This window comes from Falco naumanni, chromosome 9, assembly GCF_017639655.2.
Source record: "Falco naumanni isolate bFalNau1 chromosome 9, bFalNau1.pat, whole genome shotgun sequence".
NCBI lineage: Eukaryota > Metazoa > Chordata > Aves > Falconiformes > Falconidae > Falco > Falco naumanni.
Window position 1 is genome coordinate 23,597,322 of NC_054062.1, and position 25,645 is coordinate 23,622,966.

The 25,645-nt window shown below is 57.7% G+C and overlaps 4 protein-coding genes across 8 annotated transcripts in view; 1 reads left to right on the top strand and 3 right to left on the bottom strand.

Moving 5' to 3' along the window:
- The window catches only part of CNNM2 (cyclin and CBS domain divalent metal cation transport mediator 2), a 128,716-nt gene extending 120,190 nt beyond the window's left edge, over window positions 1–8,526 (bottom strand). Inside the window, 2 exon segments of the mRNA XM_040606587.1 lie at window positions 6,879–8,046; window positions 8,048–8,526. Coding sequence (XP_040462521.1) covers window positions 6,879–8,046; window positions 8,048–8,461 — 1,582 coding nt within the window. The 5' untranslated portion in view covers window positions 8,462–8,526.
- Window positions 8,527–12,561: 4,035 nt separating this feature from the next.
- AS3MT (arsenite methyltransferase) lies at window positions 12,562–16,819 on the bottom strand. 2 transcript variants are annotated; one of them, XM_040607527.1, is made up of 11 exons: window positions 16,795–16,819; window positions 16,406–16,446; window positions 15,788–15,915; window positions 15,530–15,680; window positions 15,321–15,457; window positions 14,968–15,037; window positions 14,648–14,729; window positions 14,430–14,561; window positions 14,167–14,309; window positions 13,616–13,756; window positions 12,562–12,750 (listed from the first exon to the last, which is right to left on the bottom strand). In XM_040607527.1, coding segments are annotated over exons 1-11 (1,125 nt in total). In that variant the 5' UTR covers window positions 16,796–16,819; the 3' UTR covers window positions 12,562–12,651. The 2 variants fall into 2 exon arrangements, with proteins under 2 accessions (XP_040463461.1, XP_040463462.1); XM_040607528.1 differs by lacking the exons at window positions 16,406–16,446; window positions 16,795–16,819 and having other exon boundaries at window positions 15,530–15,690; window positions 15,788–15,874.
- A 485-nt stretch (window positions 16,820–17,304) lies between these two features.
- On the bottom strand, window positions 17,305–20,886 carry BORCS7 (BLOC-1 related complex subunit 7). 4 transcript variants are annotated; one of them, XM_040607303.1, is made up of 5 exons: window positions 20,731–20,886; window positions 20,093–20,155; window positions 19,584–19,627; window positions 19,126–19,146; window positions 17,305–18,660 (listed from the first exon to the last, which is right to left on the bottom strand). In XM_040607303.1, the coding sequence occupies exons 1-5, from the start codon at window positions 20,842–20,844 to the stop codon at window positions 18,609–18,611; spliced, it is 294 nt and encodes a 97-aa protein (XP_040463237.1). In that variant the 5' UTR covers window positions 20,845–20,886; the 3' UTR covers window positions 17,305–18,608. The 4 variants fall into 4 exon arrangements, with proteins under 4 accessions (XP_040463237.1, XP_040463238.1, XP_040463240.1 ...); XM_040607304.1 differs by having other exon boundaries at window positions 17,305–18,721; window positions 20,704–20,884; XM_040607306.1 differs by having other exon boundaries at window positions 19,075–19,146; window positions 20,704–20,883.
- Window positions 20,887–21,577: 691 nt separating this feature from the next.
- LOC121093831 (steroid 17-alpha-hydroxylase/17,20 lyase) lies at window positions 21,578–25,373 on the top strand. Its single transcript, XM_040606712.1, has 8 exons — window positions 21,578–22,016; window positions 22,540–22,678; window positions 23,243–23,472; window positions 23,725–23,811; window positions 23,922–24,131; window positions 24,377–24,546; window positions 24,621–24,724; window positions 24,991–25,373. The coding sequence occupies exons 1-8, from the start codon at window positions 21,693–21,695 to the stop codon at window positions 25,257–25,259; spliced, it is 1,533 nt and encodes a 510-aa protein (XP_040462646.1). The 5' UTR covers window positions 21,578–21,692; the 3' UTR covers window positions 25,260–25,373.
- Window positions 25,374–25,645: the final 272 nt, after the last annotated feature.

A 25,645-nucleotide genomic window follows, 5' to 3' on the forward strand; every position in this document is an offset into this window, starting at 1 on the left:
CCATATGCAGTTGGCTGTAGCTCATTAGCACCAAGTATTTGCACTCCTATTTGTAGCTGGTAGGCTGTATTTCAGGACCTTGTCAAATTCACAAGAGTGCCAGGTCATGCTCACCAGGGTATGGTTCAGAGCACCAGAGTACGCTGTGTAAAACCAGAGGGCTAGTTTTACAAACTCTATTAGTGAAATTGGGCGGGACTCAATACTAGAAGTGTAATTGGTCTGCCTAGACTGGCAATTGCACCGCAGCTCTGTAGAGGCACATAAGCTAATGAAAAAGTGAGCTCTTGTTAAGTATTAATGGAAAAAGCACAGCAGGATGAGATACAGACTCATTCAACACACTGCTCAGCCACTCCTTTCATTCTAGGTCTATTTGATGGTGGCTTAGCAGCTGTAAAACTGACTTATGACTCCTAATATTAAGCATCCATTGCAAAGTATTTAGAAGAGGTGAAGTAGTGAGACTTCGTATTCTTCAGGTCTTAATTCCCATGCACTAGAATGTCCACCTTCCAAGTGGGAAAGACAAAATCTGACACGAATCAACACCAGGAAGACAAGTAGATCTTGTTTACAGTTTAATAGCATTGATGCTCCAAGGTATGTGACCTAGTAACGCCCCCAATATCCCACTCACTACGATTCCTTCAATAAAGGTAGGAGGGGACTGAGGCTCACTCATAACATGTCTGAGGTGTCAGGTGGCTAACTCCCTCAAGTTCCCAGCCAGAATGATATCACAGCCTGCCAAAACAAAACCTACCTTTGGATGGCTTCACACAAAAGTCACAATCAGAAATGCAACCTTTAGATCCATGTCTTTCTGCCACTAGATACCCCACCGCTGCTGTTTGTCTATGTGCCAGAGCTGACAAAGGTTGGGTCTTGATTAGACACACTCACAGAAAGGCTATTTAATAAAGGGCTATTTAATAAAGACAGTACCTTTAGTTCCAAAACTTCTTGAATCACAGCCAGGCGAGATCAGTGAGCTTCTGTGGAGAACAAAATGAATTTGCTCTTTTCTAGTACTTTCTCTAAGCAGCCACAGCCATTGTCAGACATGTACTACTGCAAAGAACTTGCTGTCATTGTTTTTACACTTAGAGTCAACTGAAGTTCACCGAGAAAGTGTTCTGCTCCTCAGAACCTCACGTGGGCAGAGAAATACTGAAACTCAAAAAAATCTCAGCCCTGAAGAATGCTACAAAGGTTAAACTACCTGATTGTTTTCCCGCACTACTGAATTTGCTCAGAAGTTGACATTCTGCCTCTTCTCTCTTCTAAAATTGGCCATGAAATGCTGCTGGCTGCACAGAGTGACCTGAAGTTTACATCTGTGCCTATTACAGATAACCTTTACAGACTCAGAGAAAGCAGATAGGAACATGGTTCACTTGTGGTGGAACTCACTCCCATCAGCTTCAGTGCAAGAATGCATTTGCTACCTTAGCAAACAGTTGAGGGGAGGAAAAGGCAACTTCTCGTCTTTGTTGAATGGCAAGAGTTGCTAGAATCGCTTAAAAAGCAACCAAAGAATCACACTCGACGCGTCAGATTCAAACCTCTACTGCTCAAGCCGTTTAATTCACTTACTCCTCTCCCTGTCAGCCACCTGAACCGCACATTTCTTTCTACTCTGAGCAGCAGAATGGAGCCTCCAGCTGGGCTGCTCACCCAGGCTAGGGTGAAGAGGCACTGCTGCTCTCCAGCAGCATCTCTTCTTCTCCTGGTCCCTAAAAAAGCTTCCCAGCAGGCAGCCCAGGAAGAACTGGAGCTGTTCTCTGATGCATTCCCCCCCGATGCCTCCCCCTCAGCTTACCAGCAGGAGGGCTGCCTGCAGTAACCCACATCCGCTGCTCTCCAGTGGAACGAGCACGCATCCCCCAGGAGCTCTGCAAGGCCAGCAAAGCTCTTGGCAGCACAGTACCTGCGGGTCCTATGCTGTCAGACAGCCAAGAAACAGTTTGTCACAAGGCAATCCCCACCCCCACATGAAATTTTTGTTCAGGGAACAAATCTGCAGGCATATCACGCTAAGTCTTCTGCATCTTGGTGGCAGATTCCCTCCCACCTACCAGTCCCCTACTCTCTTCACACGAAAAAGTCTTCATGCTGGACCTCCTCAACACCTTTCCCTTTATATGAATTTCCCCAAAAGGATCAGAGGAGGTACCTTTTAATAGCCAAGCAGCCTTGAAAACAGTATCGGTTTTCCAAGGAGGAGTTTTACATGCCTTTCATAATCCCAGAAGGGACTTAGGTAGTTTCTTCCAGTTTCTCATAATGCTGCACTCACAGGCTTACACAGAAAAATGGCTCAGGAGACAGGCAACCTGTTCAATAAACTAGAAAGTGAGCATTCAGATCCATTAAGTAAAATCTACTCATAGGAATTCTGGACTCAGATTCAGCAGGATGGGAACCCATAAAACCTGAGAGGGACCAGGAAAGAAGCCACCTGCAAGCCTGGGTTAGAGCTGTACCAGAACGGTAAGTGACCTAACAGAAAAAAACCCTCAGACCAACAACAGTAATGCAGAACTTGGGATCCCTGGGCTACCAATCACTTCCTGTCCCACCTGCTTCCAAAAAAAGGGTCTATGTGCTCAAAAGACGAGTAAGTCAGTCTAGGTATTCTCTGCTCCCTCAAAAGTAAGGATTCTGTGTTTCAGGTTGTTAGGGCTTGCTTTACTTTGGAGGAGGAGGAACTAGAAAAGAGATTGACCAAGTTTTTCCTCCAGGTCCTACATCCACACTAAATATAGCCACCAAGCATACATGCTATTAAAAACAGACAATACAAGACCAACAGAGCCTGAAGATCATCAAGTTAAATCTGACAACGTTTCTAGAGGGGGGGGGGGGGAAAATTTAAAAAATGAATATCTATTTTAAGGTCCAGTTGGCAATGGTTTTAATAAGGAATCTAGGAATTTTCTCAAGGTTGCCATGTGATTCAGAAAACAAGAGTTCAGAACTGCTGCACACAGTTACTGTGACTTCTTTGTAACAGGTTATTAACTCTGATCTTTAGTATAACATAATAGTGGAGACAGATATAAATAAGATCAAAACATATGACTCAAAGTTCCCAGATAAGGAGGACTCCAGTTGAGAAACTGCTGCCCTCCAGAGCCGTCCAGGCCACCAGGAAAGCGGCCATACAATGCCTTGTAGAAAGTGGGCCAACCTTGAAATATTAGTATTACAACATGAGGCTTTTCAAGCTGAATTCTTGTAGCTCTGGCAGGCAGGGAGCTAGAAATAGAATGTTTTGGATTTAGGATCACACATGCAGAGATCTGCCTGTGAAAAACACCAAGAGCAAGTGCCAGAGAGCATTTGAGCAGAGACCTAGGAAAACTGTCAAAAAGGAAAATAAAAAAAAAAAAAAAAGCAAGGCCACACACTTGTCAACAAGAAAAAGGAGATCAGCAGAGACAGTTCACTAGCTTCTTTCCAAAAATGACTTTGTTGCTCATTCGTTCCCTGCTGCAGCTTAGGAACCGGGACACAGATCAGTCCTGGAACAGCTAACACCTTGCTCCCCTTTACAGCAATGGCCAACATCAGATCAGCTAGGAGTGGACTTACTTCAAATGAGGTATCTCTTTGCACTAAGCAAAGTCAGCAGGTCATTTCTTAGGCCAGTATAAAGAGAACCTTACACTTTCTTGCATTAAGTTTGAAAGACTGAAATCAAGTAAGCTAAACAGTCCGCTCAACTTGTAGGCAAATGGATTTGACAGCACTGGTAGGGGTTTAAGGTCTGTCGACGGAAACAGAAAATTGCCCCTCTTTCAAAAGCTATGTGTTCATTTATAGGTAAACTGCTTTTTTAGAAGGGAAACTTTTTTGCAGACTGCTTCAGAAATCATGTTTATTCACACATAAAGAGATTAGAGCAACAAGGGAGTGGGAATGTGCTGCAGCTCTCTCTTAATTTAAGTTTCTTGCCTGGCAGCACAGAAGCGAAACAGATACTTATTTTGCAATTGTGGCCAAAGAATATTAATAACATCACCATCACCAAATCCTCCAGCTGCACAGCCTAAGCATGAGGACAAGTACAGAACTACACATTTCATCTTCCACAACCACATAAGGACATACATCCTGCGGTGCTTGACTTTTAACCTCCTCCTTGTAAGCCTCCGTTCCACGTTTAGGTTAAGAACATATCACTCCTACCCAAAAAAGTGAGCTTCAAAACCCCACCTACCCAGCTAATTACCAAATTTCTTAAAAAAAAAAAAAAAAAAAATGCCCCTCTCCTTAAACCGATTATTCAACTGACAGCATTATCACACGAGCTGCCCATTGCACCAAACTGTGGCAGCAGGGACCTGCTGGGGGAGCTGGGGTGTAAAAAAAAAAAAAATATTAAAAAAAGATGCACATGAGTTTTGAAGCAAGCCTACTGTGGCAGAAGTTCAATGTGATGGGAAGGGAATGATTAAAAACTGTAAACTTATTTTCAACACTCTTCTAGAGAGTAACAAGCAGTTTGATTCTCACCCTTAATTTGTACATTCTCATGGGAATTTGGCAAGGTTGCTCTGAAGAAGAAAGTTTGAAGAACTCTTGCAAAAGACACTGCGCTATGCCAGATCAAGCAAGCTATCAGTTATTTACGTTCATTTCAAAACACACAAAGGAAGCCATTTATTTCCACCATATCTGCACTTTTTAAAGAGAAACCAGTTTGGACAGAGCTGGTCCTAATACCAGGGCTTGTCCATACAGACCAACCAGCATAGCTGTTCTGGAGTAAACATTTAAGTACGATCAAACTAGCCTGAATTGATTCACAAATACACAGACTATTCCAGGACACAGTGATCTCAGGGAGGAACACGCACGTTGGGAAGTCATCCTAAACTTGTGCTACTGGGACATTTCCTATAGTGCAGGCAAAGAAGTTCTTTGGGAAGACCAGCGAAAGCAATCTCTGGTCTGCACCTTCTAAGCCACCCTGGAGAATTTTTAAGCAGCCTATTTTAAGCACAAGTTTCAGGAACTATAAGGAGGCATATTTGGCTTAGCCACACTTGCAGGATTAAAATATGCACCTAATTCTCCCAGCTATTAAATAAAAGGATTGCTATGTTACCACGCAGGAGTGCATTTCACCTTTTTCAGACAGGGGAAATAAAGTGACCAACACAGCATTCATTTCCTCAGACAAGCTGCTACAAACAAAACTAGAAAAAACACAAGCCTTGCTACAGGTTAAGAACCCCATCATGCTATCTGGAGTTCAAATAAGGGGAGGGGGGAACAACCCTATGCCCGCACATGGCACAATCCATCTTGACGGGCCAACAGTTAAGTGACATAATTGAGTTTCCCAGATCCGAGCTGCAGATCCCGCAGTGCGGGAGCCACAGCCAAGGGAGGGGTCTTTCTCGTCTCTCCTTCCACAGCTCCAAACCAAAGCAAGACTTCCCCATCACTACGCAGAGGCAGAAAGAAAGAAAGAAAACCACTGCTGCACCGGTCAGTAAAAAGCAGAAGTACGTTCACTTTCTGTCTGTGAAGATGAACTAAAGATGAGGAAACCAACGGGGTAACACTACAAATCCCCAAAACTCAGTTAAGCTGGAAGAAAGAGATCAAATGCCATGCTGTCAAAACCCAGTGTGTGGACAACACAGCACCTGAAATGTAAACGGCAATTTAAATTATTCCCTAGAAAGACTGTTCACCTATGAAAAAAGTTATTTTCAAGGTAACTTTTGTAGCTGATAGAAGACGAACTCAGATATTCCCCATTAGCCTAACTGTGGGGTCAGAGCAGCTGTAAAGATCTCCCCTTTCGGCCAGATCACCTCCCAGGCACGGAGCTGCTCAGCAGTTCTCTGACCAGGTCTCCCCAGGTATGAGCAGCTCTGTGGCACTCCAACGGCCTTCCGTTTTCCAGCACGGGAGACCGCACATCAACGCTGTTTGAAATGTCACTTTGTTATTTCTCTGTAAACACTTCCCTGCACAGGCCATACCGCATCATTACTTGGCTTGCAGAGAGGAACAGATTTAAAAAGGAAAACAAAAAAGTTTTTTCTCTTTCTCATAAGCAAAAGCTTCTAACAGGATTTAAGATGCATTTGTCAGGTTAAAACCTCCTACAGTTAAGACGGCGCCAGAAAGCCTCAGTCCCGTTCTGATGCAACTAATACACAGGCTACACAAAGAGGGGTAGCTAGGGTCACATCTCTGCCGAGCCTGTGGTGCTGGGGCGGTGGGAAGCCTAGGGAAAAAGCCCTGTAAACTCTGAAGCGTAGCACCAACAGGTGCTTTCGAACATACTTTAAGACCCTGAAGCTATTTATGAGTTACAAGACCAAAGCATCAATCAAAATAACTGGAACATGAGCACAGAGCTGAGGTCAGCCGGCTGAGCCTATGAATGGAGCTAAACCGCCTTGTTTATCTCAGCACGTGCGCGCGCACTAAGCCTGAAAGATACCCGAGCAGCCCACCCGCTCTCCTCGCTGTCAGGCCAGCTGAAAAAGCACGGGAGAAGCCACAGCCAAGCAATGGGTGCAGATTCCCGTCAGCGGTTCTCACCATAACGGACAGATGAGTGGAAAAAGCAAGAAAGAAAACAACCTTGCTTGGCACCATGCCCACACACACATCCCAGTGCAGTGGGGAAAAGAGGCCGGGGGCACATACCAGCCGCATATCAGTTTTCTGACCCAGGGAACAGGCGGATCTGGCAGATGCCTAAACACCGGCCGCTCTCTGTCCCGAGCGCGCCTTCCCAAACCCCTCTGCAAGCAGGAACACAAGGGGCCTCTCTGCAGAGCCCCCTCACCTCCAGAGCTGAGAGCTGACCCCCCGCGCCCCCGCCACCAGCACGAGCCCACCTTTCTTGAACTCCTCCAACATGGCGTCGAGCTTGGTGTCGTTGAAGACGAAGTGCAGCGGGTGGTTGTAGAAGCGGGTGATGGTCTTGAGCGGAGTGCAGTCGTCAGGGTCCACAAAAGCCAGGTCCTTAACAAAGAGCAAGTCCACAATGTTGGAGCGGTCACCCTCGAAAACAGGGATGCGGGTATAACCGCTCTCCATGATCTCGGACATAGTGTTGAAGTCGAGCACAGCCTCAGCAGCGATCATGAAGCAGTCTCGGAGGGGGGTCATCACGTCCTCCACAGTCTTGGTGCGCAGCTCCAGGGCTCCCTGGATAATGTTGAGCTCCTCTTTGACTAGATCGTTATAAGGGTCGGTGACCCGCAGCATCTCCAACAACTTCTCACGGTTATAGACCGTGCCGATCTCCTGGCCCAGGACACAGTCCAGCAGTTTGCTGACGGGGTAGGAGGCCGGGAAGGTCATCATCATGAAAAACTTGGTGAGGAAGATGGTGTTGGCGCCCACGGCCAGGCCGTGCCGAGAGCAAATGGCCTGCGGCACGATCTCGCCGAAGATGACGATACCAATGGTGGAGACCACCACGGCCACCAGCCCAGAGCCGGCAATGTCGTCCAGCAGGATGGTAAGCGTGGTGTTGACCAGGACGTTGCCCAGCAGGAGGGAGCAGAGCAGGTAGTTGCCCTGGCGGCGCACGGGCTCGATGCGCTTGGCGTAGTTCTTCTCTTTGTCCGTGCCACAGTTCTGCACGATGCGCAGCTCCATGGGGTCCAGGGCCATGAGGCCCAGGTTGAGGCCGCTGAACATGCCCGAGAGGCAGAGGAGGAGCGAGATGAAGATGACCTGCAGCCAGAAGGGCAGCAGAAACTTCTTCTCCTCGCCCACGATCATCTTAGTGTCCTCGCCGTCGTGGTAGATCCAGGTGGTCTCGCCCCAGGGCGGGGGCCCGACCGGCCCCTCGGCGCCTGCCAGCCCCCCGGCGGCCCCGGGCCCCAGGGCGGCGGCGGCGGGGGCCGAGACGGAGGTGCACAGGTAGTAGGACTTGCTCTTCTCCGTCTTGCGCAGGGGCTTGATCTCGATCTCGATGATGCCCGAGGTGCGGCGGTTGAGCACGATGTGCGGCAGGATGATGATGTCCGAGGTGCGGATGCCGCAGCGCTGCGGGGCTCCGCCGCCCGCCGCCCCGCCGCCGCCCCCCGCCGCCGCCGCGCCCCGCCGCCCCCGCCGCCGCCCGCCCGCCCCGCCGCTCGTGCTCCGTGAAGGCGATGCGCGACCAGGTCTCGTTGTTGATGTTCTGCCCGTAGACCCGCAGCTTCACCCGCGTCCGCTCGCTCACCCGCAGCGCGCCCCCCTCCATGAAGGAGACGTCGTCCGTGTCCTCCAGCCGCAGGCCGATGATCACCGTCTCCTCCGCCGCCGCCGCCGAGGGGGGGACGACGGCGGCGGCGGGCGGCGCGGCGGCGGCTGCGGCAGCCGGGGGCCGCCGGCCCAGGCAGCCGCCGAGCAGCAGCAGCAGCAGCAGCAGCACCCGCGCCCCCCGGCCGCCCCCCGCCATGTTCCCACCGGGCAGCGCGGCCATCTTTAGTCAGGGCTCGGCGCCGCCGCGGCCCCGCATCGCCGCGCGGCGCCTGCGGCGTGCCCCGGCTCCCCCGGCGGCGGCGGCGGTGGCGGCGGGCGCGGCGCGGCGGCGGGCGAGGCGGCGGGCACAGCTGCCCGCGGGACCCGACAGGCGGCGACTGCCGGGCCGGGCCGAGCCGAGAGCCGCCTCAAGCCGCTGCCCTCCCCGCCCCTCCCCGCACGCCTCGGGGGGGCGGGCCCGGCGCTCCGCGCCGCCAATCGGTGCGCGCCCCCCCGCCAGTGGCGGCCCGGCCCCGCCCTGCCGCCCGCCACCGCCTCCCCAGCGCGGGGGGCGCGTGACTCCGGTGTGTACGCCAGGCGGGCGGGGGCGGGGCCGGCCCTGAGGCCACGGCCAATGGCAGCGGGTCTCTGGGCTGGAGGGGCGGAGACTCGGAGGGGCGCGACCAATGGGGGCGCGGTGCGGCCGGCGGGCCGGGACGGCGCGTGCGGCGCTCGGCGGGGCGGCCGGCGAGCCTCCGCGCCGGGGGACAGGACGGGACGGGACGGGACGGGACGCAACGGAACGGGATGGGACGGGGCCGCTGCCCCCCGCCGCCCCTGCCCGGCCCGCTGCACCCGCCGCTGCCCGCGGACCTGCCGCGCCGCCCGCCCCCCGCAGCGGCTCCAGTGCACCGCCCCGCGCCCCCCCTACTGCTACCGCCGCCGCCGCGGTCGGCGGTCGCGCAGCGCCCCCTGGCGTCTCCCCGCGGCGCAGCCAGCTCCGGGCCGCGGGGAGCATCCCCTCGCCCTCCCGCCTGCGCCCTTCCCGCGGCCCCGGCCCCGGGCTCCGTGGGGCTGCCAGTGCTTGGGGCCGCGATCTGGGGCACCGTCCGGCCGTGCCCGCTCCCCGCTCTTCCCCGTGCGGTACGCTGCGGCGGCTAAAGATCCGGCCGTCGCGGCCCTGCCCCAGGGCACCCTCTGCCCCGCGCCCGACACCTCCTCGGCGCGCTCGTTCCTGCGAGCGAAACGAAGCGTTAAACGTGCGACACGCACGGGCCGCGCGCCGCGCTCCCCTCTCCGCCTCTTGCTCAGCCGCTCGGGGCACCTCCCGCCTCGTCGCATCAGACGAACCCCGGGCAGGGACTTCCAGGAGCGGGGTCGGGACTTTGGAGCTGCCCCCGGGACGCTCACAGCCCCCCCGGGCGCCCCGCGCCCCCGCAGGGCACGGAGGATGCACCCAGGACTGAGGGACCCCGGTTCGGTGTAACGTGGGTGCGTGCCGGTGTCCCGGGGCCTCTCCTGCTGCTCCCCAACCCCAGCGGGGGCCCAGCCGCCCCGGGCCCCAGCCACCACCGCCCTCCCTTAGGGATGAGTGACCTGTCTGCATCCCAGCCAGCCAGAGACGGACAGCCCAGGGAGCACCCAGTGCGGCTCGTGGTGGCTGAGCCCACATTGGGGGTTCAGGGTGACCCCTTAGAGGAGGTAAAGCAGCCTCTCCGCCATTCAAGTGCTCAGCAAACGGAAGAGCGGAGGATCCCACTGGACAGCCCAGTGCTCCGGGGGCTGCAGCCACAGCGCTGCTTCCCTGGTCCCAGACCTCAGCCAGCTCACCAAGGGGCAGTTCCAGAGGGCTGCTCCCCCCGGGAGGTGGCGGATGCCCCTGAGCCACAGCCACCTCCCTGCTAGCCACAGTGAGTGGGGGCTTGGGAATCACCCCCCTTTCACCCCGGGGTGAACCAGAGCACCACAGCTTACGGCTTGGGAGAATGGGATCTGGCCCATCTTCACAGTCACCAGAACAGCCAGGCCAGGGTGCTGGACAGATTGGTTTGGGCTTCCTCACGTGGGATGGGGCTGCACCTTCTCCTCTTTCATGGCTTTGGGGTTAAAAACCCCAAGGTTGTGCATGAGCAAGCAAAGCCAGGCAGACAAGACACCCCCCCACACATCCATAGATTGGTGAGATGAATCTCTATCTACACTAATGCTTAACATCAAAGTCAAGTCCTCTTAGCTGCTTCCTCCCAGAAATGCCAAGAATATGGGGAAAAAAATAGTGCTATGCAAATGCAGTGGCATTTAGCTGTGGCCTTTTTCCGTATGCATGCAAGAGGGGGGGCCCTCGCAGTGGGGGTCTCTCTCCCCAGGCAGGCGGAAAGGCTGTGGCAGGGACTCATGCCTTTTTAATGAAAGGGGTTGCAGATAGGACCCCCCACCCTATCTGCTCTTCAGTTAGCCTGGGAAGTCTCCCTTTGATAGCAGGAGCTAATTGCTGCAAACCTCCCGGGGTGGGCTGTTTGGGGTCTTTGTGAAAGTCTTTGTCAGTAATCACAGAGTAGGTTAAACAGCATCTTGCATGTGTTTTCTGGCAGGTTCTTCCCAAGGTCCTATCAGTGAGGTCCTTGCACACAATTTCAGAGCTCTCCTCACCTGCCACATCACAGCCACCCTCGAGGCTGGTCTGCCAGGGTCCCCTACCTGAAGCCAGCTGATACATGCCCCGTTGGCTCCAGGTAACACCAACTTACATGAGTGTGTACACCAAATCGATCAGACTCTCAGTCTTGCCCGAAGCCAGAAAGATAGGCTGGCAAGGCAACTTTTCAGGAAACTGTATTTATGGGCATTATTTATACGTTTAATCTCTAAACTGTGAATTAATCACTCCCCTATTTTGCTGATGGCAGAGGGCAGGTTAAGGATTCTGGGCTGTCACGCCTGTTTCTGGATTTCCCATCACTGTGTGGCAGCTGGACGTTACCTGGCTGCCCACGCTTTTCATTCCAGACATTCTGGCAATGCCTCCTTACTACCTAGACCCTCCTCAGCCACCGCTACCGCAGAGCATCCCTGGCATTTGCTCACATTTCTTTTTGAATCCAAATATGTTATTGTTTGGGTTTTATCTTCCCCCACGCCACAGCAATATGCTGTTTAAATGGCAGAGAGGGGAAATTTGCAGAAAATCATTGTATGGGGAGAGGTGGAAACAGTCCCTCATTTCTAAGCTCAGCTGCTCAGCCAAGGGCTGCCCAGCAGCTCCGGCCTTTCCCAAACAGCCTCTGCGGGCCAGGACATGTGTGTTTCGCAGGGGGCGGCAGGAGCATGGCCCTTTGCCTCCTGCTGCAGCCTTGAAGCCCTCGCTCCTCACCCGCTGCGGGATGCAGCCAGCCTGGCTTCTGCTTTTCCAGAATCACCACATTTCCCTGCAAAACTCGGCGGGGTGCAATGCTCACAGGGGACTCCGGGCTTTCCCACTAGATGGAGTCTGGTGGAAAATACAAACCTCAGCAGTGCTGAGCAGGGAAAGGTAGAGAAATTCCCTGGAAATCTTCTGGAAAGGGCTGTGGGGCTGCAAGTGGGACAAGGTGTGGGGAGCTTACTTCAGGCATGCCCCATCCTGAATGCAAATAACGGGGGCATCCCCCTGCACCCCATGTGTCACACTGAGTTCTTCATGGAAAAGCAAGGCTGGCCAAGCCCCCAGGAGGTAACCAGTCCTTCTCGCCCACTGCCCTGGGGAGATGCTCATTTGCAACCACGTTATTCAGCTTTCCACCCAAACACCCCACCACCGGGAGCAGGCATGGGCCACCTGGCAGGTGCTTGCGGCTCCCTGCATGGGGAAGGTTAGCATGGGGAGATCAAAAGAAGGAAAAAAACAACTGGGCTGCTTACTGCTGTGCCTTTCGCTTCTCAGAAGCATTTGTGTCTCAGCTGCGGGCTCCCCGAGACCTCAAATTAGAGCCAGGCTCACGCAGAGAGATGCGTACTGCAGCATCAGGCCCTGCGCAGACCGGGGCCTCCTTTCACACCCTGCTCTGCCAAGCCGCCTCCTGCAAATGTCTCCACTCTGCTCCGTGAGCTCAACGCCAGCACGCAGCTGCTGCCAAACCCCTCCAGACCTGCTGTCTCCCACGCAGCGACCCACAGACCCCTTTCCCACAGACACTGCCCCTGCCTGCACACCCAAGCCATGCAGCTGCGGCCACCCCCATAGCGAGGGGACTCACAGGACAGCTGTCCATCACCACCACCAGGCACAACCTGCCTCACCAGCCCTGACAGGGGAGCACAGCAGCACCCCACGCGCCCCAAGGTCCCAGCCGTGAGCACGTAGTCTTCGAGTTCAGCCATTTATTTGATCTCAAGTGGAAACGACACGCCACTGGGGCCACATCCTCCTGTGCTGCCAGTGGCACTGCTCGCCACTCAGCAGCACCCCAGGGGACCACAGGTGCCACCAGGATGGCAGGCAGGACCTGGGGCTGTGAGCAGCTCCAGCAGCTGGAAGGGATCGCAGATCTTCTCCTGGAGGGCAAAGAACAACCCGGGGCAGGATCAGGCCAGAGGGAAGCAAGAGGCACCCCAAGAAAATGGCATTTCCCCCCCGACTCACTCCCTGTCAGTAGGGCAGCCCAAGCAGACCCTCCATAGCCAACGTGGGTGCAGCCCCTGGGTCACTCCAGCTGCTTTTCCCTGCCAGGAGGAGGAAGCCAAGAGCTTCTCTTGGACCTTGGCTCTGTTTTTATTTGAGAAATGCCTCCTGCTTGGCCAGGGACCCAAGAACATCTCCCCCTCCCCAAGTACAAGGTTGTGTTTCAGGGACACGCAGCTGCAAGGCGTTATCTCCCTTGCCTCTCCTGGCCCATCTACAGGCTGGAGGGACCACCAGAGGTGGAGAGAGGCTTCCAGCAGATAGAGGTGCCTTGTGCTGCGGGGTCAGGGCTAGCAGCCAGGGTCAAGCTCACATCAGCAGCTGGGAGAGTGATGGGCGGGAAGGAGCCATGGGGATGGGCGATCATTTCCCTGGGGCAGGCTGTCCACAGCCATCTCCCCAGGGGAAGGATGCCTCCCCTTGCGGGACCTCGGGCAGGTCCAGCTGTCAGCCTCAGCAGCCCCCATGGACATGGTGGGGGGGCAAGGGGCTCTTCATGCCTGGTGGTTAGAGCAGACCTCCCCCTTTGGAGAGCTCCAACCTGCGCTGGGGTGCAGTTGCCCAAGCTCAGGCACCAGGCACCACGCTCTGCGCTCCATGGGCTCCTGCCCATCCCAGAAGGACTCAAGTCTCTTGGTGTCATGCTATAGCCCCTCTGATACCCCAGGGCAACTCTGATGGCACAGGACACCCATATCCCCATCCCTGAACCCAGCCATGGAGCTGCCTGCTACCAACCTTCACCCCCTTGCAACAGCTGCCCTGCGGTGCACCAGCACCAGCGTAGGCCCCACCAGGTCGGATCAGGAACTCCTCCGCAAACCTGGAGCTCCGCAAGATTGCAGCCATCTCAGCATCCACATCCACCACCTCTCCTTGCTGGGGGCAGAGGGACAGTCACAGGGTTGGGGTCCAGGATATGTGGCCAGGGGACACCAGCCACCCAGCCAGATGATGGGGGGAGAAAAAGCAGGGACACAGCCTGGCCCAAAACCTTGAGAAACACCCACAATGACCAAGCAGCTGGCTTCAAACCCTCCTGAAAGCCACCATGGATGTCCTGCTCCTATCCTCACCCCAATGCGATGTATGGGTCTGGCTCCTTTTCCCGCCCCATTTGTGCTTACCCTGGTTTATACAGCCCCTCTGCTCTCACCCGCCGCTCCTTCTACCAAAGCTAACCCCAAAAATCACGGAGGATGCTGCTGAGTAGCACTGCTTCATCAGCTCTACCCCATCCCTACAGACCAGGACCCCCTGGCATCATGGGGAGCCCCAGCTCCCCGCACCTTGAAGGTGAAATTGGCGTCAAACACCAGCTCTTGCTCATGCCCCACGATCCCACCGTTGTAGATGACCTGACTGGGCCCAGTCTGGCTGCTACCCGGCACCTTGAACAGGCGGAAAGTTGCAGAGACGAAGTGGCAGTCACCTGCAAGAGACAGGTTGGGATTGGTCACTGAGTGCCCAGGCTGGGAACCAGCAGAGGCTGGGCGCCTCACACAGCTCCCCACAGCTGCCCAGAGCTGATGTTCCCTGGTCAGACCCTCACCAATGAAGCTCTCCAGCTCCTTGTCACCGATGGTGATGGGACTGGCAGAAACCAGGCACGGGGGGGTGAACCCCACCTCCTCGGCAATGCTGTACAGGTCTCTCCAGTACAGAGCTCCTGCCAGGCACTCTCCTGGCATGAGACCACAGACATGGGTGATGGAGGCAAAGGTCTGGTCCCTCCATCCCATGTTACCCCCATCCTGGAGCCCTACGCACCCCACAGAACCCTGTGCTTCCGGACAGTCTCACTCAGGCGCTGGCTAGCGTAGACATCACTGAAGTACATCTCTCCTCCAGGCTAGAAGGCAGCAAGGAGTGAAGGGAGACCTCAAGAAGCAATGGCACAAAAGGGGCAGGGAGAACTGGGCACCCACCAGTGCTACCCTGCTCAGGACCCTCTGCAGTGGTGCCCTCCCCGGCCCTATCCCGCGTCCCAGTCTTGCTTTATCCCATTTGCTGCATCCCAGTGGCACCACAACAGCAGGGCCACCACAACTCTGCTCCACTCCTGCCGTGGGTGCCAGCCCCAGCATTACCTTCAGCACGCGGTAGGCCTCCTGCAGCACGGCCTTCTTGTTGGGGACAAGATTGATCACGCAGTTGGAGCTAGGGAGGAGGTGATTGAGGTTCATTTGCACCCTCTCACACACACAGCACCACCAGCTGCTGCCTGTACCATTGTTTCATGCAGGATTTGGAGATGCTGATTTGACCATGAAAAGGGCAGTTTGTGTACTCCCAGGCTTTAGCACAGACCCTGCCTTGGAATTTCCCCTTCCCTAACATGTGCTCCTGAGGCGGGCAACCCAGTGGGATGCAGACCTGGACACCAGCCCATGGCCCCTGGCAGCAGCAGGACCAGGATGGCAGCGCCCTGTGCAGTACCTACATAACAATATCGTAGCTCTCATCAGCCAGCCCAGCATCACTCAGCTTCTCCATGTAGCCCTGCAGGAACTCAACATTTGGCTTTCGGTAGCCAAACTTGTCCATGTGGTAGGCAATGTGCTTCTTCGCCACCTTGACCTGGGAGGAGGAAGGGAACGATGGTGGGGGAATGTTGGGGGGATGAGGAGAAGCCCCAGACTCATGCTGTACCTGGCCCTCGGTCATGTCTATCCCGGTGACGTGGCCCTGCTCCCCAACCAGCTGGCTCAGCAGGTAGCAGTCTCTGCCACTGCCGCTGCCCAGGTCCAGGATCCGGCATGATGCCAGGCACTCGGGGATCACCAGACCGCAGCCGTAGTACCTGGGGGGTGCTGAGCTGAGCCGTGCAGAGGTGCCCCCGTGGCATGGTGGTCCAGGAGGCTGCATCCCAGAGGGACACAGCAGAAGAGGGGAGACCCCAGGGTTTACCTGGCCACCACCTCCTCATGGACACGCTCCAAAGCATCTCTCACCGCCTTAGGAAGAGGCCTGGCCAAGGTAACGCAGGCATTGGTTTTCAGGTCCTCCGACTTCTGCAGCTCTTTGCCATAGTAATCCTGAGGTGGGAAGGACAGAGGCCACCAAACTACAGCAAGCTGTTCCCTGGGAGCTCCCTGTGCACCAAATCGTGGGGCCATGCCTCTGCACTTGGTTTGTATGTGACCCCAGCGTCCTCTGGCACCGGCACTCTCGTCTGCACCCAGCTAAAGAGTAGGCTAACACCAAGCACCTCTTCGCCCCCACCCTCCCCAGCTCCCCTTGCTCGCACGCACAGATGTGTTTGTGCAGTAGGGGATTAAATTCCCCTTTGCAATAACTTTGCATGCTGCAGCCACCGTTTCCCCAGGCGAGACGGGCGCAGGGAGCGCGGGCAGGGAAACATGGGGTTGCTCAACAACCCCCATCCCTGCAGGGAACAGCAGAGAAGCAGCCGACCGCACCTCACGTTTTTATCTAGGCACTCAAACAGGCGTTGGCCTTTGACCGCAGCAGACATCCCAGCGCAGCCTGGGCTCGGCCCCCCACCCAGCCACCTGCGCCCCTCACCTGCACCTCCCGGTGGATCCGCTCTCCGCAGAGGGTTGCCACTGCAATGGGAATATGGGGCTGGTGTCCCGACGCCACTGCAACAGGCACCACGCCGGGCCCTCCCAAAGGCCCTGAACTCCCCCCGCTTTTCCCCCAAATACAGGAGCAAAAAGCACTTTTTTCCCCCTGCCCCAGCAGTACCCAGCAGCCTCGTGGGATGTTCCTAGGGTGCCTGACAACACCTCCCACCCCGCAAAACCGCCATCCCAGCTGCCCCGGAGATACGAGACCTCAAAAACCTCCCCAAAGCGCAAATCAGCCCCCACGCTTTGCAGAGAGTCCTTGGCCCCAGGGGTGTCCCCAGGGAGCCCCCGGCCCCCCACAGCAGAGCCCCCGAGCTGCCTTACTGCCTCCAGGTGCAGCGCTTCGGACTCTGCCCAGCCTGGGCCACGCTCCGCCCCGGCACCCTGCGCCGCCCAGCACCACCCCGACACCGGCTCACGCCCGGCCCAGACCCCGGGCACACAGCCCCGCAGCCTCCCTGCAGCACCCCAGGCACAGCACCGGGTGCTGGCCCTGCTCCCATGGGGGTCATGCTGCCATCGCCCACCCCCCCAAAACCACACCTGGCTGCCACCCGCTCAACAGCTCTGTGCTCCCATGGCACAGCCCTGTCCCTGCTCACCCCAAATGCAGTGAGACCAAAGTTTAACGCTGCAGGACTGCTCTGGTCCCTGCAGAGGACAGGACCTTGGAGGGGACAAGCCACCTGCAACAAGGACACAGTGCATCTGCAAAGAAACCCCCGGAGCTGAAGCATGACGGGGGACACTGCGGGGCTGAGACCCACCGTCCCAGTCTCCCCCCTGCACGGACTCTCAGTGATGGCATCAAGCACAGACTCTGCAGCGGTTTGGTGCTGTTCAGGGCAGCTTTTATTCCCAGCAAGGAAGTTGCGGCTTCTCCAGCAGCTCATGGAAAACCCTCATTCCAAAAGTGCATCTGCAAAGCTGGGCATCAGGACCCCTCCCTAGGCAAAAATATCCCACATGGTCCTTGGGCTATCAGTAGCACCTTCATGGGCATGCAGGAGCTGTGGTGCCACCAGGTGAAGCCCAAACAGGCAGCGGCACTGGAGGGGATGGTAAAAGCTCAGGAGAAGACTCTGCAGTACAGGAGCCAAACCCCAGCAGTGCTGCAACAGGACCACGGCAGGCTGATGCCTGCTCTCAGCCTGCCTTCTCCTATCAGCTGATGAAAAGCACACTCAGGCAAACAAGTGCTTCCCGTGCACTCCAAGTGCTCCAGATAATTGACTTACCAAAGACAAGACACGGTATTTATAGCGCGGGCCCGATGTCACTCCCCAGGATGTGAACAGGAGCCTGGCTGCTAGCCCTCCAACACGGAGCAGTGCAGAACTGAACACATCAGCTCATGATGCTCTCCCACCTGCTTTCTGGCCTGGGCTTTGGATACCTTCCCACCCAGATACAGACACACACCACAGCCAAGGCTGCTTCATCAAGAACTGGAGCAGCAGCTCAAGAAGAGGAATGCAGTCGAAGGCCGAAGGCAGTGCAGATGGGTTGGCAAGGGGATGACGTTCCAGACTCTGGCAGAGTGGAAAATAAGATAACCTCCAAGCAGAATGCTAGCCAAACCATGTCCAGCTGGAGCAGTGACAAAGGTGTGTGCCCAGATTCCTGCTTTCAGAAATTCTGGCCTGGGACTGGCACCTCAGTCGACACTGAAGCACCTCTCTCCCCCCAGGCACTTACAGCTCCCCCTGATTAACATGCCCTAAATAAATTGCACCCTGTGCCATCTGTGTCTAAATACAGACCAGCATCAAACTGCAGGCACTTGTATTTAAAACCTACAGCTCTATTTTATGCATTTCTTACCAGGGGTGCTAGTGTGGACCACACATCTTACGCTACACGGGAAGTAAGCAGACATGGGAATTGCTGGGGGGAGTAAAGTTTCAGGTAAGTTTGTTTCAGTTTGGCACTGGTGAGCCCACGAGGATTCTGGAGCAGAGATGTGGATGGAGGCACCTGAGAAGGACCCACATGCCCAGAAACACAAGCTCTGCACACATCCCAGCTGACATCCAGCACTACCCAGACATAGGTCTGAACCCCAGGGTCTGGAGGGGAAAGGATGTTTCACTGCCCTCGGTGCCAGTCCAGGTGTCCTCGTGCCTTCATGCTATGCTTCATTTCAGCAAGTGATTCAGCTGGTCCTGTAGGTTTGACGACTGCTCAACGCTGGGGACCGAGCAAGAAGAGGTTCACGGTGAGATCTGCTCCTCAGACTGTGCTGTGCTGCCTGCATCCGAGGGACCAGAACAGCTCTAGCGCTGACACTACAGCAAAGACAAACCCTGGAGTTCCCCAATCCACCTCTGTGTCCCAAGGCAAATCTCATTTTGTGCACCCATAATCAGACAGCTCTGCTCTACACCACCCTCATCATCTATCACAACCAATCTGACAGGCTCTATCACATTAATGAAAAAAATTGAAGTTTTGGTATAAATCATCCCTTCCCTCAAATTCCCATCTTTTCGCAATACTGAAACACTATCCTGCTGGGCCAGCAGCTGCTTCAAAGGCAGCTGCAAAAACCTTTTCACTCTCTTTTCCCCCACCCTATTCCACCACTTCTCCCTTCCCACCGACCCCTACAGGGTCCTGGTGGTCCTCCTGGCATTCCTTCCGCTAAGTACTCACTTCTTCTGAATTGCTTCTTGCCTAGATGAGAAAAGGAAACAAAAAGAGCATTAGAAAACAAGAATTTCAGCAACAGGGTTCACGTTATGTTGAACAAAAGGGACTTGATCAAGGGTTCAGGAGGCCAAACCCTGGTGTGTTTCTGGATTAAGTCCTGAGAGGACAGCAGCAGCACTGGCTTCTCCCCCTTAGTTCTAGATGCTTCACACACTCTAACGGGAGACACGGTGCAGGCAAACAGGAGGCAAAAATCTCATCACCCACCCCAAAACAGTCTGAGCTGTACTAGTGGAACTTGAAAGGGTTGGAAGATCCCAGCTCTGGGGTCTATTCAGCTTCGAAGTGCCAGGCAAGAGGGACTGATCTGAGTGGGCTTCATGCCAAGTCTTCAAGTAGAACAGAAAAGGATCAAGGGATCTACTCAGCTCCCCAGAGAGCACACTGTATCGCTTACTTACTGGTACTGTAGATGAGTGGTTATTATGGCCATTTTCCTTAAACTCTGTGGAGAACAAGACAAAGAATGAATGTCTAATGGAGCAGTTCAGCCGAATCACAAGGCAAGCTGGCACTGGGACAGAGGAGTTCCTCCAGCATGGCCATCACTGTATCACTGCACTGCTTCCAAAACACTCCTACCGGTACCCGTCAGCAGTGGCACACTCCCCTCTTCTTTCCCAATAACAGGCACAGACACTAAGCGCTTTGTTTCAACCTAACGTTCCCTCCTCAAGCTTTCGTGTAGAGATGGCACAGCTTTAAAGGCTGGCTTGGGCTGCAGGACGCTGGAAGGCCAGCAGCACACATGGGTTTGAAGAAGCCTTAAATTATTCTGGCCACCAGCCCTGCTGCCTGAACTCCTGTATTTCATTTCAGGGCTCCAGTAACATGCCTACATATCTGTTCTTATAATTCTCCTCTCCTGTCCACTAGAAACACTGCTCCTTAGCAGATAAACACAGCTTACATCTTCCGAGTGCAGGATGGCATCTTCTTGCATCACCATGTTTCTAGCAGCTTGACCCAGGAGCTAAAAGACAAATGCACAGGCCAGACTGAGAAGCAGCAGCGCTGCGTTTCCCGAGACACTTGTGGCTGCTGCCCAGCAGACCTGCTCGCAGGGCCGATGGTCCGGGGGCCACTGTGCAAGGCTTGTGGGTGCCATGTCCCCCCTCAGAGCACACAGGCCTGGGGAGAGCCTGAGGCGTCGCTCCAGCCCCTCACTCTGGAGGGCTGTCATGGGGTAAATGCTCCCTCCCGCCTCCCAGCACCGCTCCAGCGCTGCCAGAAGCACCCGCGGCCCAAGAGCCCTGCGCGGTGCCGGACCGGCCCTGCCCACAACCCGGGCCTCCCTGCCCACGGCCCCGGCCCTGCGCCCCGCCGCCCGCCGCTGCCGGGGGCTCGGCCGCCACCGGGCCGGGCCGCAGCCCCTCGGCCACACCACCGCGCCCCGACGGCCCTTCCCCGGGGGGCGGCCGGGCCCGAGCGGCCACCGCCCCCGGCTCCGCCCCGCAGGCCTCGCAGCCGCGCTGCACGCCGGGGCCTGTAGTGGGGCGCCCGGCGGCGCCCGCCGCTCACCTCGGCGCTGCGGGAGCCCTTCAGCACCTGCTTGGTGAGGGCGATCACGTCGGTGCCGCAGCTCGTCACCTTCTCGGTCAGGAGCCCCTTCACCGAGTGGCCGAAGCGCGCCTGGGCGTCCGCCGCGCCCCCCGCCGCCATCTTGCCCGGCCGCGCCCCGCCTCGCCCCGCCGGCGCCGCTACGGCGAGCGCCGGCGGCCAGAAGGGTCGGGAAGGCGCAGGCCCCGCGGTGGGGCAGTGCGCGGCGGGGGGGGGGGGGCGCCGCTGACCGGAGCCGACCCCCTCGGGGCTCATGTTCCCCCACGGCCTCCCCCAGGGCACCTCGGACTCGGACATCAGCGCGGGCACGGACACCCCGAGACTGGCCAGCGCCGCCCGGGGCTGCCCAGGGCCGGCCGGGTCTCCTCGGCACTGGCCAGTGCTTCCTAGTACAGCCCGGGGCTGCCCAGTGCTCACCAGTGCTGATCAGGGCTGCCCGGCACTGCCCAGGGCTGACAATCAGGGCTGACCAGGGCTTCTCAGCACTCCCAGTGCTCGCCCAGCGCCCCAGCCCTGTGCCGCCTGTCCCCACTCGGGCACACCAAGGGGCTCCCGGGCTGGGGATGGACCCCAGCGCCCCACCAGCCTGGGGGTGGCTGCGCTGACGACACCCAGGGCAGACCCCAAGGGCTCAGCTGCCCCTGCACCCCTCACCCACCACAGGGTGCTGGGGACGGAGCCCTGAAGACGGACCTGGCCTCGGGAGCCCCCTGGCCCACAGCCCGCTGGACGCGGCTCTCCCCCGGCCACCCGGAGCAGCCATGGCCCTGTGCCCTTGCCCACCGCCGGGTGCCCAGCTGCAGAGCTGGCCACGGGCCCAGCGCCGGCTTCCCCCCTCCCCATCCCCCTCGCCCTGATAAGGAGGCGAGCCCGCCTTGGGGTCAAGGTGATGACCCCACAGCGGGTATAAAGGACCCCCGCACTGCTACAGCCCTGCATCCCGCCCTGCCATGCCGCTGCTGGGTGCCCTGCTGCTGGCCCTGGCCCTGCTCTGCGCCTGGGGGCTGGCACGCCGGCGAGCTGCCTCGGGGACAGGGATGGGGACGGGGACGGGGCCCCCACGGAGCCTGCCGGCCCTGCCGCTGGTGGGGAGCCTGCTGCAGCTGGCCGGGCACCCCCAGCTCCACCTGCGGCTCTGGCGCCTGCAGGGCCGCTATGGCAGCCTCTACGCCCTCTGGATGGGCTCCCACTACGTGGTGGTGGTCAACAGCTACCGGCACGCCAGGGAGGTGCTGCTGAAGAAGGGGAAAGCTTTTGCCGGACGGCCCCGCACGGTGAGTTGGCAGCAGTTGGAGACCCTCTCCCACTGCGGCGAGGTGAGGTGAGGGATGCTCCCAAGAGAGGTGCTGACACCCAGCAGGGTTGGGCCCCTCTCGCCATCCTGCCCGCAGCCAGGCAATGGCAGGGACAGCCCCTCTCTGCCCTGCTCCCCAGGGCAAATCCTGCGCATCCTCCATCCCGAGGGTGCCTGTTCTTCCCTGGGGCTGGCTGCATGTCAGGGCATGGGGACGTGGGCTCGGATACCTCCAGGCTCTCTGCACCCGCTAGGTTTCTTGGGCACCCCAGCCCCTAACCCTGGCATCTATCCCGAAGCCTCCATCAGTCTCAGGCCAAGGGGGTGGCAAGCAAAGCTCACCGCCTAGGCTTCGCCTGCCGGTGCGAACCACCAGCCCCCCAGACCATCCCTGGGATGAGATGAGATGATCACCCGCACCCCCAGCATCACCCCTCTCCGACACACAGCTCACACGGGGCTGCCCTACAGCAGGGTGACTCCGGGGCTGCCTTGTCCCACAGGTGACCACGGACCTGCTGTCCCGGGGGGGCAAGGACATCGCCTTTGCCAGCTATGGGCCCGTCTGGAAGTTCCAGCGCAAGCTGGTACACACCGCCCTTTCCATGTTCGGGGAGGGCTCGCTTGCCCTTGAAAAGATCAGTAAGTGCCCCCCAGCAGCCCCCCGCCCCCCCCCCCCCCCCCCCCCGCTCTGTCTCCCTCCCACACTTGATCTGGGCTGGACTTTCCTTTTCTCTGTGCCCTGATCCCCTGGGAACCAAGGGGAGACTCATTGGCACAGCCCAACCCCCCGGCACCCCCTCAGCCTGCCTAGCAGGGGCTCAGTCCTGCCCGTTGCCAGTCATCTACTGACACCCCTCCCCATGCGTCTTCTGCCCTGAGCTTTGGCTTCCCTCACTCACAGCTGGGGAAACTGAGGCACGGAGCCAGCTCGCACACCCCCCGGCTCCCTGCTCCACCCTGGAGCAGCATCAAGCCACACATGGAGACCTCCCTGCGTGTCTCCACCCTCGCCGCTCCTCCCCAGCATCCGGCATGTCCCTTCTGTCCATCCCAGCCCCTCAGGGTTCAGCCCCAGCTGGGGGGTGTTCTCTGCAAGCTGCACACCCTGGACGAGTGGGGAACCTTTCCTTCCAGCCCCCAGCTGCCCCTCCACCCCCTTGGCTTCATCATCACCCCCTGGCCTGCCTCTTCCCTCCACCCCAGTCTGTCGGGAAGCTGCGTCCCTGTGCGAGACGCTCAGCGCTGCACAGGATACGGCCCTGGACATGGCCCCTGAGCTCACACGGGCTGTCACCAACGTGGTCTGCTCCCTCTGCTTCAACTCCTCATACCAGCGTGGGGACCCCGAGTTCGAGGCCATGCTGGAGTACAGCCAGGGTATCGTGGACACCGTGGCCAAGGAGAGTTTGGTGGACATCTTCCCCTGGCTCCAGGTGAGCATGGACGTGGGGACGGCCTGTTCCTCTAACCTCAGATGAGAGGAAGGAGATGGGATGTGTCCTGCAGGAGGGGGCTACCTGAGCCCCCCCGGAGTCTCTGCTGGGGACTTCCCAGCAGGAGGGTCCCTGCTGTGGTGTCCCACAGGAGCCAGTACCCTCCTGGTGGGCATGGAGCAAATGCCTGGGGGCCTGCAGAGGCTGGGCTGAGCTGGAGCCCCTTGCTGTAACGAGGCTTTTCTCCCCAAGATCTTCCCCAACAAGGACCTGGCCCTGCTGAAGCGATGCCTCAAGGTCCGGGACCAGCTGCTCCAGCAGAAGTTCACTGAACATAAGGTAACAACGGGGCCAGGACAGGGAGATGGCTGGGAGCTTCGGGGTGCTGGAGCTGGGGTGGAGGGGACTCTGCTCAGTGTAGATGGGTTCACGTGTGTGTCCCCTGGCAGGAAGCCTTCTGCGGGGATGCCGTGAGGGACCTCATGGATGCCCTCCTGCAAGTGAGGCTCAGTGCCAAGAGCAGCAGTCCCCCGGCGCCAGGGCTGGAGCTGACTGACGACCACCTCCTCATGACGGTGGGGGACATCTTCGGGGCTGGCGTGGAGACTACCACGACTGTGCTCAAATGGGCTGTGCTCTACCTGCTCCACTACCCTGAGGTAGGGTCTGCACCCCACAGCGCAGCACCAGGGACATCGTGGGGGGCTTTGGGGAAGGCAGGTGCCAAAAGAGATGTCAGGCTTTGCAAATAAGCAGGATCAGGCTGTGGGCATTTTATTTCTGCCCTGCACAACCTGCTGTGACATGCTGGTGATGCTGGGTGTACCCCACTGCTGTGGGGAGCCCCTGCACACAGGGTACCCCCCTCCCCAGGCTCCCACCCCAACCCTTGCTCCCCTCCCAGGTCCAGAGGAAGATCCAGGAGGAGATGGACCAGAAGATCGGCCTGGCGCGTCACCCCCAACTCAGCGACCGCCCGCTGCTGCCCTACCTGGAGGCCACCATCAGCGAAGTGCTGCGCATCCGGCCCGTGTCCCCCCTGCTCATCCCACATGTGTCCCTTGCTGACACCAGGTGAGACCCCCCCCCGGGCCACAGGCAGGGACCGCAGGAGGGAGCAACTGTCTCACTCTGTGTTTGCCTTGTAGCATCGGGGAATACTCCATCCCCAAGGGCGCCAGGGTCGTCATCAACCTGTGGTCCGTGCACCATGATGAGAAGGAGTGGGACAAGCCCGAGGAGTTCAACCCTGGTGGGTTGGGTGCCCTGGTGCCAGGGGATGGCAGTGTGGGCACAGCAGGAGAGGCTGAGCTCTGGGAAGGCTTGACGTGGGAGCTTGGTTCCTTTGAGGTGGGAGGTTGGTTCCTGCTCCTCCCGCCCCCCCGGCCCCTGACAGGGGCATTTGCACTGTCTCAGCTCCTGCAGCTCACAGGAGGGACACATGTGATGAACTGGGGCAGGTCTCAGGCAGAAAGGACTGATCCCTGCTGATGCCAGTGGTGCCCCTTTCCCTTGCAGGTCGCTTCCTGGATGAGCGGGGCCAGCACGTGCACTCGCCCTCACCCAGCTACCTGCCCTTTGGGGCTGGGATCCGTGTCTGCCTTGGGGAAGTCCTGGCCAAGATGGAGCTCTTCCTCTTCCTGGCCTGGATGCTGCAGAGGTTCACGCTGGAGTGCCCCGAGGACCAGCCCCTGCCCTCGCTGGAGGGCAAGTTTGGTGTCGTGCTGCAGGTGCAGAAGTTTCGGGTGAAGGCCAGGCTGCGAGATGCATGGCAAGCAGCCTTGTGATGGGGATGAGCCCTGGATCCTGGGCAGGGGTGGGGTGGCGTGGGACCACAGAGGCTATGGGACCACACATGCCTGTCCCATGGATGTGGGCTGTCCGGATAAAGCTGTTCCCAAAGCGGCATGGCTCCAGCTATTCTTTGGGTAGGTGACAGAGAGCAGGGGGATGTGGGAGAGTGCCTGACATGTACGGTGGTCCCACAACTTTGTGGGAGCACTGGGCTGAGCTAGGAGGCCATGGCCCCTCTGTGGGGCTACTAACATGAACAGCCCTTTTGCCCTGTCCAAGGATGGGGGGGGCCTGTCCAGAGATAACCATAAGCCATGGGGACCAGCCACCCACATAGCTAGTGGGGGGAGAAGGGCCCACCCCTGCCAGGTAAGAGTAA